The sequence below is a fragment of the Vombatus ursinus genome, unplaced genomic scaffold, assembly GCF_900497805.2.
Source record: "Vombatus ursinus unplaced genomic scaffold, bare-nosed wombat genome assembly UNPS02014786.1, whole genome shotgun sequence".
NCBI classification, from domain to species: Eukaryota; Metazoa; Chordata; class Mammalia; order Diprotodontia; family Vombatidae; genus Vombatus; species Vombatus ursinus.
This window is the reverse complement of record NW_020954564.1, coordinates 4,137,644-4,153,387: the sequence shown is the minus strand read 5'-3', so window position 1 is coordinate 4,153,387 and position 15,744 is coordinate 4,137,644. Positions and strand designations below refer to the sequence as shown.

The following is a 15,744-nucleotide window of genomic DNA, read 5'->3' as shown; positions in this document are numbered from 1 at the left end:
TCTGCTTTATAAAGAGGTCACATTTCATGGATGACTGAAAGGGAACAGTACCATCTCTAGAGTGATAAACTGGTTCAGGGCCTAATGTTTTCTCTTGGAGGTCCCTGCTCTCACCACTGACCTCGGGTAAGATCTGATGAGACCACACAGCCTGAAGTGTGATGGCATCAGCCTTAGCTGTTGTTTTCTTTTTATTAGCTGTCGTTTGAGGGGTGTGGATGAGGGGAGGACCATGAATGTCACCACCAGCTGGTGTGGCTCTCCTTTGTTCCTTCCCCAAATGGGTTTTGCATAGGGAAAGGTGTAAAAGGAAAATTAAAGAGAGGGAGAGACAGAGACAGAGAGCCAAAAAAAGAGAGGGGGGAGAAAGAGAAGAAAGACATAAAAAGAAATAATTGAGAAGAAAACAGGAAAGAAGAAAAGAAAAGAGGAAAAGAAAAGAAAAAAAAGAAAGAAAAAAGAAGAGAAAAACAGGAAGGAAAGACAAAGGAGAGGAAGGAAGAGAGGAAAGGAGAAAGGAAGGAAAAAAGAGGCAAGAACCACACTCTCTTCCATCTCCATCTTCCCACCACATAACCCAGTGTTGATTAAAATAACTAAATCTTAACCAAAACAATAACACTCAGTTTGGGGAGGGTGGGGCAGCATTCTGGTAGAGGAGGCGTGACTGAAGTTACACCTCCTTCCCATGGCTTGAGAACTATGCTTTCTTCTGGAGATGCTTCATGTGTGAAGCTTCTTCCCTTAAAAATGCACAGCTGCATGCTACCTTCTAGGTCCTCTCCTACCACTGCCCACTACTGTGCTCCTAATTGAGCCCACATGAGCTGCTGTTTTCTTTTTCTGGCATGATTGATGATGCCTTTGCACAAGGCAAAGGCACTGCTGGGTTTTAAATAACACCTCTCTGTTGGAGCAGCATCAGGGATAGGGAACCATAACATCTCACAGGCCCATGGGAAGCAAGGGAAAGAAAGAGGAGGGAGAGCTGAGAAGAGACCATTAAACACTAGGGTAATATGGGGCACAGGGTTCCTGGGGATCCTGGAAGGGTAGAAAGATGAAAGATAATATGCGGTTAGAGACGTCAACTACGAAAAGGGGGAAAGAGGAGAAAGGGGAGAGAGATGGAAAAAGAAGTAGAGAAGAGAGGAGAGGAGAGGAGGGGAGGGGAGGGGAGGAGAGAAGGAGAAATAGGAAAAGGGAGAGTAGGGGAAGACAGAGACAGATGGCAGGGGAAGTGTTGAGCATAAACTGTATAGAACAGTACAGGGATACAAGACTAGCAATGGAATATCTCTTCTTTCCCAATGGCAGGTCCTTAATTTCCAAACAAGGTCCTGCTCTGTTTCTGAAATGGAGCCAAGCTCTATTTATTTCTTCTTTATTTAGCTGTTCGTTTGTTTTTAGCTGGATCTGTGATTTCCTTGGTGTGTAGGGAGCTCCCAGAGAGGTATTCCCTTTACCAATGTAGTCTTGAGTCTTAAAGAAATTGCCCAAGGGCACTGAGATATTTAATGACTTGCCCAGTATGTGTCATGGGTGAGATAAGAAGCCAGGTCTTCCTGACTCTAAAGCTCATCTTTCTAAAGCCCTATACCATGATTTCAGACGCATAAAATCTTAAGCATTAGAAGCTTCCCGACAGATCCTTCATTGCCCACAATCCAACATCCTGACTATGATATTACTGTAAGGCAGTCATGTAGCCTTTTTTAAAATACATCTAGTGACAGTGTCTCTTCATTACCTTGGAACATTGTTAGCTCTGATTATGAGAAAGTGCTTCCTTATGTTGACCTAGTAACTTGTCTGCAACCTCTACCTTTTGGTCCTAGTTCTGGTCTCTGGAACTCCACAGGAAAATAAGAGGAATGGTGGTGCTACTCTGAGTGCTGAACTTGGAGTTACAACAGTTAAACTGGAAGCCCAGATCTGCCACTTAACTATCTGTGCTTGTCACCTTACTTCCAGGTCACTTCATATCTCTGCTCCAGTTTCTCAGCTGTAAAATAAGGGGTTTGGTTTAATTAAGAGTACTTAACCTGGACTCTGATTTTTTTTTTTAATTTTGAAAACTGTATTTCAACATAATTGATTTCCTTTGTGATCCTAAGCATTTTATTTTATGCATTTAAAAAAATGGGGCCCTTAGGCATCATCAGATTGCCAAAGGGGTTAGTGAAACAAAAATGATTAGAAAATCTTTGGCCTGAGGTATCTTTAAGGCTCCTTTCAGTTCTGAATTCTTTGATCCTATTCTTTGACCTCTGACTCCTTACTTCTCCAGGCTTACACATCCCCAGTTCTCTCAACCAATCCTTTGACTTGCTTCTTTCTTCACATTGAGTCAGACAGAATAGGCCACCCCAGACTTGTAAAGAAAGACTCTTTGGCCTGGCATCTTAACTTGCGTGCTCTGGGAGATGGTCTTTTGTGATTCCTCTCCTCTGCCAAAGCAGAGGCTGCCTCTGTCAGGCTGCCTTCATTCCCCAATTCCCCTAAGGCTTCTTTCATTTGGTGATGAGGAACATATTTCCAGTTCCATGCAGAGACCTTATACAAACACAGGCATCATCAGGTCCCCAGTTGGTACTGATTACCAACCTATGTTGTTCCACTCTATTTCCAAACATCTTCAACTAGAAGATAAATTGGAATTGAAAGGCTAGGAAAAGAGAAAGAAATGAGATGGAGCTAACAAATGCCAACACTGGGTTGCAGGTAATACCCCAAATCTGAGTCCCACCTTCAGTGTAAAGGAAAAGAAGAATCATAGACTGAGTTGCAAAGGATTTGAACTTGACTTTAAACAACAGACCACCCCACCTATGTTTCCTGCAAAGAGCTCTTTCAGACATTGAATAACACTGAGGGAGAAGTGGTCAGGTTTCTAAAAGCAATGGCACCTCATGCTGACATCATCCGTATGCTACCTCTCTCTATATTCACTTCCCTCCAAAACCTTTCTTTGAAATAGACCAAAGGGTTAGGGACTATACTCTGCCTGTTTTACAATGGAAGCAACTCCTATGAAGGCAGAGATTGGGTCATGGTTATGCAACAATTTTCCTAATAAAGGCAGAAATCAGAACCAAGTGATCTGCCTCAGTGCCCAAACCATGTGTAGGGAGTTGCTACACTACCTTGCCTTTGGGATCTTTAATGGCACCATGGTGAGAAGAAACTTGAGCCCTCTAATCTCAATCCAATTCACACATGAAGCCAGGCCTTACAAAGACTTTTCCTCTTGAAAATTATTCTGAGGGTGTTGAAATATCTCTCCCCCCAAGTCTCACCCCCTAAAAAACAAAAACAAAAACAAAAAAAAAACTAAAACAAAACTTATTTTGAGGGAAAGCAAGTTTATATGTTTTGAGTGGGAAAAAAATGAAGCCATTACAGGTATTTCTTGGCCTATTAATTCATAGTTGTTAGCCTATGTTTTCTTGCACCGTACTGAGCTGAAGCTACCATCTCAATGCAGATACCATCAAGGTAGCAAAGCCCTGAAGTTGTCCTTCAATTTTGTTGAAAACTTTTATGTGTTTCCCTTCCATCCTGCCCAAGAGGTCTCATGAAAAATGCAGTATAAGTGTGAATACATGGCAGTCTGTTTGGAAATACGTAGTTCAATCTGTTCTCACTCTACCGTATATTGAATTGATGACACTGGAATATCATACAGAACCAAAAGAGGAACAAATCTTCTAATACAATGCTTTGTTATCCCAGGTTTTGGCACACAGCTAGGTGGGACTGGATAAAGCAGGAGGGTGGGAAGTATAAATATACACAAATCCCCACTAAGCTCCAATTTGTAACATGCCTCCTCTTCCTTTTCCTGATTTACAGGAATGTAACATTGTACAGAGAAGAGCATCTGGTAGTGGAATGAGTATTGGATTGGAAAGTCCTAGGGCCTGGCTTAGAATTCTGGCTCCACCCCTTACTACCTGGGTGACCTTGGTGACTTGCCTCATTTTTTTAACCTCAGTTTCTTCATCTGTAAAATGAAGGGGTTGAACTAGATGATGTCTAGGTACCTGTCACCACTAAATCCCACAATACTATCTGTCCTGAAACAAATCAATATGCTACAGTGGAAAAAAAAACCCTGAACTTGGAGTAAGACAATCCAAGTTCAAATCACTGCTCATTTATTGACTAGCTTTGTGACCTCAGGCAACTCATTTAACCTCTCTAGACTTCAACTGTCTCATGTGGATAATGAGTAAGTTGATCTATAGGACCTCTAAGTTCCCTCTCAGTTCTAGATTAATGATTCTATGATATTATGAACCAAGTTAATTTATGTGATCATAATAGAAGCAAAAAAAGAAAAAAAAAGAAAAGAAAAAGAAAGCACTGCCACACCTCTGGAATCCACTTGGATTTTGTGTGGAATCAGCAATGGCATATGAATCACGCCACCTGTCTGAAATCACTTCAAAAAGCATGGTCACAGCTGGGTTGGGGAAGGAATAGGGAGATTCCAACTCTTAGCAAAGCGCCTGGTTTTATGCGCCTGGTGCATTAAGAATGTTGATTGATTGATTCTTCTTCTCTCCTCTCACCTCAAGACTTGCCTCAGACCATTGGTTTTCCTACACCATGGATTGCTGAAAGGCGCTACTCAACAAACCTGACTCTTGATGAGGTCGTCATCTCGGTGAATTTGCAAAATGTAACCCATCTTGCAACTGACGGTACACTGGGCTCCATTGTACCGTTCACTGCTGGAGCAGTTCAGAGATGCATTGTCAATGTTTAGCTCTTGGCAGTCAGTGGCTTCACAGGAGAAGTGGACACAGCTGTCAAGGAAACAAGAAATGGGCCATTAGTGCACTTCTACAACTAGACAACTAGTCGCAAGCCACTGAAAAATTGAAGGCTGAGGAAGGACATGATCAAAGTAAAAAACAGATTGAAGGGCATGGGGAACATAAACATGGATCCAAATCTGGGAACCCTAGAACTAGGATGTCCTCTTGATACTTAAAGGAAGTCATTTTAGGGAAAATAAAAGGAAATACCACTTCATACAGTATGTAATAAACATAAGGAACTCATTAGCCCCAGAGGTTATACAGGCAGTGAATGTAAATAGATTCAAGAAGGGTGTAAATAAATTCAAGGGTGATTGATCTGTAGCAAACTCTTAAGAGGAAGTAAGGAATGTTCGAGGTACATTTCTAAGCTTTTTTGCTTACTAGCATACAGAATAACTGTGCTTTCCCACAAACCATTCCTCAGTGCCGTGCTCAGAGACAGAATCTTACTGTGGTTAAAACAAGATCATGATACACAAATGGTTTGAGTTCTCTTCCAGATTTAACCTTCTGAGTTCTTTAACCTATCATTCTATGGTCTATACTTGAATATTCTTTGTTCAGAGAAATACCTCCAAGTGGAAGATCGATCCTTTTCAGACAACTACTTTGGAGCATACCAAAGACCTATTTTTCAAAGAATGATAACATCCTAGATTGTTAGAGCAGCCTCTACAATTGTAGCTATCTAACATTTAGATGCAACCAGAGGAATGTCCAACAACACCATTCAGGATTAGGACACATGAAGTTGTGAGGCAGCATGGGGCAGTGAGTGGAGATTTGGACTGGGAGTCAAGAACTGCCTTCAAATCTTGCTTTAGATATTTAACAGCTATTTAGTTGGGCTAAACTAAATTTAGAAGGTTAGAGCTGGAAGAGAACTCAAACCATTTGTTTTGTTACTTAGTTGTTTTTCAGTTGTGTCCAACTCTCCTTGACTCCATTTTTGGGGGGTTTTCTTGGCAAAGACACTGGAGTTGTTTGCCATGTCCTTCTCCAGCTCATTCTACAGATGAGGAAACTGAGGTAAACAGGGTTAAGTGACTTGCCCAGAGTCACACAGCTAGGAAGTGTCTGAGGTCAGATTTGAACAGGATACAGAATATTCAATCTGAAAAGGGATTTAAAGATCTCTTGGAGGCATAATGAAAAGAACATTGTACTTGGAGTTATTTGAGGTTTAAATCCCAAGTCTTCTACCTACCTGACCATGAGAAAGTTATATTCCCTCTTTCAGCTTCAGTTTTCTCATTTGAAAAATGAGAAGGTTGGATTAATTGATGTGTATGGCCTCTTCCACTTCTAATCCTTATGATCCTATGATTTTTCTGAAGACTAGAGAGAAAGCAACTTGTCCAAAGTACACATTGAGTTGGTGGAAGAGTTATAACTCCTGACCACTCAATTCAGTGTCCTAAAAACCTGGCATTAAGCAAGCAAAAAAAAAAACCCACAAAAACAAAACAAAACAAAACAAAAAAAGCAAATAACCAAAAAACACAAAACAAATCCTTGAAATGACAAGAGTTTAATTTAGTATATCAAATGGTTATTATAGTGAGATCTGAAGCCATGCAACCTTGAAATGGAAGGCAACACATATTAAGTAATAGATATTGAATTGTTTTGATTTCCACTGAAATTTTCTGATTTTTACTGACTTGGTCCTTTGAAGTCCCAGTAAAAAGCCTTGAGACCATTTCCACAATTCCTTGAATCCTCTGAATTACACCATGCAAAGACCTCTAAGAGGTTGTAATTCTATAGTCAATGAGAGGTAGTGAAACCAAACAATGCAACCGTTAACATTTTGTAAGCAAGTAAGACAGGAAAAAAATAATAATAACCAAATGTTTTCAATGTAAATAGATCTGCTGTGCAAGCTACTGCTTTTCAGCCTGCTCCCCTGAATTAATTCCCTACTGTGCAGTGCTTCTCAGTATGCAGTTGGCTAGAACACCTGGGTTCAATTCTCCAGCCTACTCAACGTATTCTGGAAACCCCTGGGAAAGTTACATTCCCTCTCTGGGCTCTGGTGTTACCAAAAGGCTAATCAAGAGACTGCCCTCAGAGCTGGCCACATTCCCAAATCTATCCCATCTCCCATGCTAATTGCCTTCTCCATATAGTGAGGGCTAGTCAGTGGCCCAAGTGAGGGTTGCAACTTTGTTGGAAAAAATGGCTGAGTGAAGCTAACCCCCTGTCTGAGTTCAAATTCAGATTCTTTTATTTACTACCTGTGTGGCCTTAGCCAAGTAAGTTTGAAATCCAGCAACAGGTATCTCTTAAGTGCATAATACTATGTTCTAGGCACTGTGCTAGGTACTGGAGTATAGATACAAAGACAAAGCCATACCAGTCCCTGACCTCAAAGAGCTTCCATTCTATCAATGGGAGATAACCTGTGTATATATACATACATATGCATACATGCAAATATACACATCTACATATGTGTATATGTAGTTATACGTGAAACCTCTATGAAATAACATGAGTTTCAGTTTCCTTATCTGTTAAAGTAGGTAGATGACCTCTAAGGTCCCTTTTGACTCTGAATCCCTAGGAGATATCCATGCCTTTTCAGTGCATGTCTCCTCAATCCTACTGATTCATGAATAAAAAAGAGGGAATTTCTATACTTACCAGAGGGTTAGATGGTATGAACACTAAAGGCTTTTCCAACTCTGGCTTTCTATTATTTACAATCCATGATAGTGAGAACATATGCTTTCAACCTTTAGGCACTGCTGTACTACTGACTCTCTTGGAATATCTCTGTAGTTCCCCAGAAACCTCTTCACCCTGGAATTTCACTCTAGTCCTGGAATTCACAAATTAGAAGCACCTTCTGCATCTTCAGTCTCTCCCTCTGACTGGCTGTTGTTGTTTGTCCTTTTGTTGGGAAGAGGACCAATGACATCATGGTGGTGATGTCTTGACTTGTCCAGAATTTGATTTAAATGAGACAGAGCTGTCCAAAGTCATCAGTCTCACTCTCTAGTCAAGAGTCTCTTCACTCATTTCCAAATTGCACTCCAGACTCTCCAGAGACTTCCTCCTCAATACCTGGAATCTTTATCCCTCCTCCCACCCCTTTCACCTCCCTTTTCTATGTTGTCTTTATTAACATATAAGCTCTTTGAGGGCAGAGATTGTCTTTCTTTCTACTAGTACAAGTATTCTGAGAACTTAGTACTGTGCCAGTCACACAGGAAGTACATAATAAATGTTTGTTGACAACTTGAAATGAAAAGAACATTAGGCTTGAGTTTGAGTTCTAACTGAGAAATACAAGCTTGCTGAGCTTGGTTAAATCACTTAACCTCTCTGAGACTCAATTTCCTCATCTGTGTATTGGTGATCATAATAGTTACACTACCTATCTCATTGTGAGAGAAACATTTCATGAACTTTAAAGTGCCAAAGAGATATGAGTTATTATCTATTTCTGTTTTCTATTAAAAAGATAGCCAGTTTTAGAAGTCTATCAACTTCTTAAAATAACCATGTTATTTTTGAAAATCTTTGGAATAAAACAATTCAGGCTAGGAGAAGGGATTAACTCTCCAAGTACATGTTCAATTTATTTTTTTTTTGGTGGGGGTAGAGACAGAGACAGAGACAGAGAAAAGGGAGAGAGATAGAGAGAGACAGACAGAGACAGAGAGAAACAAAGAGAGATGGAAAGAGAGGGAAAGGAGAGACAGAGAGGGAGAGAAAGAGAGAAGTACAATTTTACTTCTATGAAAAGGAAATGGCTAATAATAAGTGGGAGAAAGGGAGGCAGAAGGGAAAGTTGGAGGAGAAACAGGATTTAAAGGGAAATAGAATTATTTTGTTTGTCAAATTTTCCTGAGAAAAGCATGAGACCCTCTCCCCTCCCTCCCCCTCCCTCCTCCTCCCTCCACCAGGTTAAACTATCAATGAAGAACTAATCAATTTTTGGGGTGGGTTTCAAAATGTGTTTACATTCCAACTTAAGCCAAGTTTTTGAGTAAAATCTTTATTTTTATGAGAAACAGCTCTCCCACTGGCAATCCAAATATATTTAAACCATTTATAACAAAAGATGACAAGGGATGTTGTTGAGTTAGTAGAGAGAGTGGCCAGAATTCAAGGGACTGGCAAGGTTTGAACTTCCAGATCTGCCACTGAATCACTGTTTGAATTTGCATGGTGGGCTATTTTCTGCAATTATACCCTGTAGTAGTAGTAGTAGTAGTAGTAGTAGTAGTAGTAGTAGTAGTAGTGGTAGTAGTAGTAGTAGTAGCTGTAGTAGTAGTACCATATGGTATGATTATAAAATATTCAGGATCATTCAGGAGGGGGGAAAAATACACACACACACACACACACACACACACACACACACTCTCACAAAATGCTCAACCAGAAAATGGAAAAAAAAAAAGGGGGTTATTCTATAGAGACAGGAGGATGACCTAAAAATATATAAGAGTGAGATAAAGTCATCTCAGTATTAGACAAGGATGTTGGGCTTTTACCATTGTTAATGGAGTCTAGGAATTGGCTCATGAAATAGAATTAACAGGAATAATAAAAGTGAACTATATTCAAACTGCAACCCTGATATTCTGTACCCCTGGGTAGGTTGCTTAACCTCTTGGGCCTCAGTTTACTATTTTATAGTGGAAGAAAGGTAGATTAGAATATCTAAGGTCCCTTTGTGACCTAAATGTATGGTCCTTTGAGCAAATGCATCTGTAGGTTTCTACTTCATGCTTATACTGTCTCCAATGTGAATACGTGAGAGGGAATGCCCTGACCTTTTCAGCCAACTGGTGAACTATTCATATGACCTAAGACAGCTTTATTCAGTGATTAATGATTTTTAAATTATTTGTAAGAACTTCACACTCTGAAAACTGGGGTTGCAGTATTTCTCTGATTATTGAAGCAATGTCTAACACATCACATAATACAGTGCCTAAGATGAATGCATACCTATATAATCAGAGATTCTCAAAATACTCAGATATTTCCAGTAACAATAAAAAAGCACTTATATGTATGTGGAATTTCAATATTAACAAAGAACATCACATGCATTATCTTATTTGTACTTTACAACAATTCTATATAATTACTGAATGGTTATGAAAAAATGGGGCTGCGAGGTGGCACAATGCACAGAGTGCCAGGCCTGGAGTCAGAATGACATCTTCCTGAGTTCAAATTTGGCCTGAGATACTTACTAGCTATGTGACCCTAGGCAAGTTACTTAACCCTGTTTGCCTCTGATTTCTCATCTGTAAAATAAGCTGGAGAAGAAAATGGCAAACCACTCCATTATCTTTCCCGAGAAAACCCTAAATCAAATCACAAAGAGTTGGACATAACTGAAAATGATGGGACAAAATAAACATGAAATAATAAATAATTAAAACATAGAAAAAAATGTTGTCTGTAATACTTCTCACATATACTTACAGGCACTCATAGAATAGATGGGTAGGAGATCAAACAAAAAATAATGGAATATTGCAACATGAGAAGAGCTGGTAATTATTTATGTGTGAATAATACATACATAGATATTTATGGGCAAATGTGTATGATTTGTATGTAGGCTGCATTGTGCATTCATATCCATTATATATGTGTGTATATTCTATGCATGCAGAACACTGCATATATGCTTTGTGCTATGGTGTATGTGTGTGTGTGTGTGTGTGTGTGTGTGTGTGTGTGTGTATACCTTACCTATGTGTCAAAAATCTTTCAGCTGGACAGACCATTGATAATGCCACCTAATCTACATCTACCAATGCACATGTTACATAGCTCCATAACAATAGTTATAGGACTCTGAGAATTTACTCAAAGGACCATAAATTTAGGCCAAAAAAGGAACCTTAGATACTGTAATCTACTTCCCTTCCACTGTAATTGTAATAGTCACCATCACAGAAAAAAAAACAAAACTTCTTGAAATAATAAAATAGTAATGCTTTCCATTCCATTAATTATTGATGCACCTTGTAAGACTTATTTCCAAGTTTCTGATTCCTCTTCTCATCCTTTGCCTTGTTTCCATAAATGAAAACTAAATTTTTATTTTCTTTGGGGATCATGATTACCGACAAGCAAAATCAAAATCATGTTTACATGGAATCAAGGGTCCAAGAGAGACCTCTGGGTGATAGTGTTTGGCCTCAGCCTTGACCTCTCTAAAATTTTCCACTGATTTGGCTTTAAGTTGAGGGATGCAGTTAAATGCCCAACACTCTCACTTCTAGACTCATAAACAAAGATTCTTGAAATGTTAGATACGAAAGGTACCTTACTGATCACTTTAATGGAGGGCAAGGGCATGATAGATGCCTATTGACTAACATCTTTTTTTTTCCCACAGTAGAGCACCTATCCTATAGATTTTAGAAAACTTTAAATATTAAAAATCATCTTACTGATAGACACACATGGTAGGATACCATATAATGTAGTATCTTAAAGGGGAGACACTTGAAATTCTGCTCAAAGTTCCCCATTTTTATATAGTCACTAGTGCATGACGCCTCTCTAGGTATTTGAACACATCATTTTGTTCTGAATCAGTGTGTAGCAGAAAGAGCACTGAACTGGTAGTCAGATTTGGTTTGACCCTGCCTCTGCCACTAACTCTGGGTGTGACTTTGGTCAAGGCATTTCCTTTCTCCAGGCCTCAGTTTTTGTGGTTCATTTATAATTTGTAAAATGAGAGAGTTGGCCTATATTACCTCTAGGATCTCTTCTGGCTCCAGAGGCTATAAGGTAAGTTGTTGTATTATTTATTTGTTCATTTGGTAGTTGTTTGGAGGGGGTGCAGTGAGTCTTCTTAGTTATTCCAGGATGGAAGTCCAATGGCCACTCATGGATTGGATCTCACTATACTTGGAATGAAAACTTTTGACCTGTTCTGTTTTTTGGACCTTGTTTGGCTCCCCCCTCCTTAAGCAGTCTTGTGGTCCCTTTACCTAGGGGCTCAATATATCGGTGTCTAACATAGTGTAGACATCCAATCTGCTTTAAGATCCATTACAGCTCAGAATTCCCAATCTCCAGTGATCACTGGTCTCAGTCTCCCCAGTAGCAAGAATTACAGGCATGCACCATCACACCTGGTATGACTATCATTTCCTAAAGAATGAATATAGTTTGTTGATATTTCATTTGAAGTATAAATTTGCTCTTATTCCATGAAAAGTAGAGTAGAAAGACTAGTAAAGAAATGGTGGGGTTAAAGGGGGTAGGGAGAAGGAAATGGAAAGTGGATCAATGTGAGGGGAACCCTCTTTGAGATTTTTGAAGAGATGGGAGAGAGAATACTAAGTTTGAGGTGGGGCAGAGAGGGAGGAGACTTGGTTACTGATTTCATTCATTATTCCATGAAATGAACATCTACTACATTCTGCATATAGGAAAGATATAAGGTTTCAAAGCAGATAAAGAAGGTAAAAAGTGTAGTATGGGCAGAGGTAATAAATTTACAAATTACAAAGTTGGACAAACCCATGATAACTCAGCAAAACCATGAATAGAGTCCACCATCATGATCTGCTGTCTCCTGGGGACCATTTTATTTCACTCCCACCTGAGAGAATAAGCCTTTTACTTTCCTCACACTTGGGAAGGAGTGTAAGCTATTCATTCTGGCAAGGGGCCTAACGTCCTCCTTTGTTAGAAGGAAATCCCAAGTTTTATAAACAGTGCAAGGTCACCCTGTGTCCCTGTCATGAACAGCATGCAGGCATGCTGCCCCAGTCCCTTGAAGGCTCATGAAACAGCCCAGGAAATGGACTCAAGCTTGAAGAAGCAAAACCAGTGGTGGAACAGTTTCAGAAACAAAAGCCTCAAAAGCCTGGGTTTCCAAAGGTTAGTTTCCTCTATTATAACAGCCTTGTTCAAGCCAGGCTCCAGAGTCTGGATATGTTTTTGTGAAGAAGGAATGAGAAAAAAAAATTCAAAGAAAAAAAGGTTTTCTAAACACACAGTACTTCACATTTCATAACAAATTGTTCAATGCCTGCTTAAAACTGGATGAGTGAAGGAAGGGGGGAGAATAAGAATAAGGCACACACACTCATGAACACTCAACACTTATACAGGCAGCCCCTAATCTCAGCCTTCCTCTTCTTCTTATTGGCCTCTCAAAACCTTCTTCCTTCAGGTTTGTTTCTCTTTTTCCCTGTCTCTGTTTCTCTGTCTCTCTCTGTCTCTCTGTCTCTCTGTCTCTGTCTCTCTCTGTCTCTCTCTCTCTCTTTTTCTCTCTCTCCCTCTCTTTCTTCCTTTCCTTCTCTCTCTCTCTGTCCATCTGATTTGTGCACTGGGATTTGGCCACTCACCCAACTGGACCTCTCATTTGAAACTTGATCTTCCTTTCTTTGGGCCTCTGAATTTATACAGTTTATTACACAGAGTGATCAGAGACCTTGAATCTAGGTCAGAACACACTGACTGGATTAATTTAGTTATAGAGATATTCCTCTACCTCCTCCAACCCCCTCCCCAACACCCTGTCTTATTTGCTCCCCCCACCTCCACCACCTCTACAAGTAAAGAAAGACCTGAAAACTCAGACACCACCATCCACACACTCATCCCATAGACATGTTAGCAACTAGCTCCCCAAATGGTTTTTGTTGTTTTTTGTTTGTTTGTGTGTTTGTTTCCGAACTATCCACTCCTTGTTGGAAAAAATATTGGTCATTACTCTTACAGCATTCATCTCATTATTGTTCCAAGTGCTGCTGTGTCATTCACAGAGACGTTCTTTAGCCTTTCCAGTGTCTTCCCTGACTCTCCCCAGCCCAAATCCTATCTGTTCTGGCAAATAGTGTTTGTATGCCCCATGAACAACTGCAGACCACTATGATGCTCAAGGATGCTGTTTATATAGAAGTCAATGTCCCAGTGAGATAGTGCAACTAAGCAAGGCATTTTGTTTTCAAGTTTGATCGAGGGAGAGGTACTAGTATCTCAGGGATGGTAGCCTAAACAACATAGATTTGAAAGTTTTCACATCATCATGATACCTTCTAATGCCCAAATGCAAATGAGTATAAATTTTTTTTCCTTTTTTTTCTTTCTTGTAGGTGGGGAGAGTCACTTAACTCTTTTGAACCATAGATTGTTAAAAGTTGAAAAGGACCTTAGTACATAGAATATTAGAACTGGAAGGGACCTCATCAGGTCTTGAACCCAGTTTTTCTTAACTCAAACCAAGGCCAACTCTTTATCTAAGGCTGTATGTCCCCCCACATATATACATATATATATATACACGTACATAAATACATATATACATATACATAGAAATCAACAAATATTAATATATGTATACATATATACATATACATTAATATATATGTATACATATATTTGTTGATTGATACATTGACTGGTTGGTTAAAGATCACTACAAAGTTTGGAAATATCTTAAAAGAAAGGTGCTATGGACATGTAATGTCTCATTAACTTTTTCCCCTTTTTTTGAAAATTTCTCTATATATTAGAATTTATTAGAGGTAGCATGGCATAGTGGCTATAGAGATGGCCTCAGAAGACAAGAAGACTTGAGTTCAAGTCACAATTCTGAAACATACTGGTTGTGACCCTGGGCAAGTAGCTGTACTTCTCAATGCTCTGGCCAGTGCTTCTTAAACCGTGGGTATTGACCCCATATGAGGAAATGAAAAATTTGGCAACAGTAAAAGGATTCTGAATGTGCAACGACTGAAAATTAATTCAAAATCAAACACCTAATTAATTGGAGGTGTTTCTGGCAGTGCTTGCCCGCATTGCATCATGCAACTTCACTACAGCCTTGGTTCTGAATACAAAGCATGCACATTTTGCACTGCTCATGCCCTCATGCCACACAATGCCAACAAGCGTTGTCAAAACTCAAAAAGGGTGGAAAAAGTTTAAGGCCCTACTCTAGGCAACTCTCTGAGACTATTTGGCAGAGAAGGCACCAACCTGCCTCGCTAGAGGGAATTTCTTCTTCCAAGAGTTTCTTATAACAGTGAAATGGCAGGTTCTATTTCTATTCCTTCATAAAATATAGATATTTCTGTATTAACAAAAAAAAAAGCTTACTGGAAGCAAAACATTATAGCAACCATTATTTAAGGAGGTCTTTTAAGTCTTCCTACATGATTGCAACATACTTTCTATAACATATGTTGGAAACAATGAATAAAATAAATAAATAAATAAATAAATAAATAAATAAATAAATAAATAAAGCACTGGAGATTATCCATAGGCCCTTTTTTTTGTCCTCTGTGGTGGCAGATGAGTGGAAAAAAAAACTTGTAGGCTCCTTGATACAATCCTCTTAGCCTCTACACTCAGGTGACAAAAAGAATGAGGCCAAGCATTCTCATAAGGCAATCAGTCACTGAGAGAGAATATATCTCACAACCTCAGACCCATGCCTCATAGGACTGGTTTCTTTCCTTCAGTAAGTCATTCAACAGATATTCATAAAGCCTCCACTGTATAGAGAGCCCTATGCTAGCCATAGCACAATCTTGGAATGAAGACAACAACTGTCTTTTACCCACAAAACTTTGTATTTATCATTCCAGGCAATAGCTGTAGTCAGTCATTAGCAGGGAACTTAGAACATAGACTGTTATAACACCAGTGCTCATAGGGTTCTTCCAGAACACAAATCAACTAGAGCATCAACCAGAGAGTGTTGGAATTTAAGAAACCTTAGGAACTATAATAAAGAATGTTAAAAAATTAACCTGGGAAGAGGAAGAAGAAGAAGAAGAAGAAGAAAGAAGAAGAAGGAAGAAGAAGAAGAAGAAGAAGAAGAAGAAGAAGAAGAAGAAGAAGAAGAAGAAAAGAAGAAGAAGAAGAAGAAGAAGAAGAAGAAGAAGAAGAAGAAGAA

The 15,744-nt window shown here is 39.3% G+C and overlaps 1 protein-coding gene across 1 annotated transcript in view; it reads right to left on the bottom strand.

The window, feature by feature from the left end:
• LOC114046873 (pappalysin-1-like) overlaps window positions 1-15,744 on the bottom strand; it is a 280,259-nt gene that overhangs the window by 60,915 nt on the left and 203,600 nt on the right. Inside the window, exon 14 of the mRNA XM_027867456.1 lies at window positions 4,646-4,814. Coding sequence (XP_027723257.1) covers window positions 4,646-4,814 — 169 coding nt within the window. The remainder of the gene's footprint in view (window positions 1-4,645; window positions 4,815-15,744) is intronic.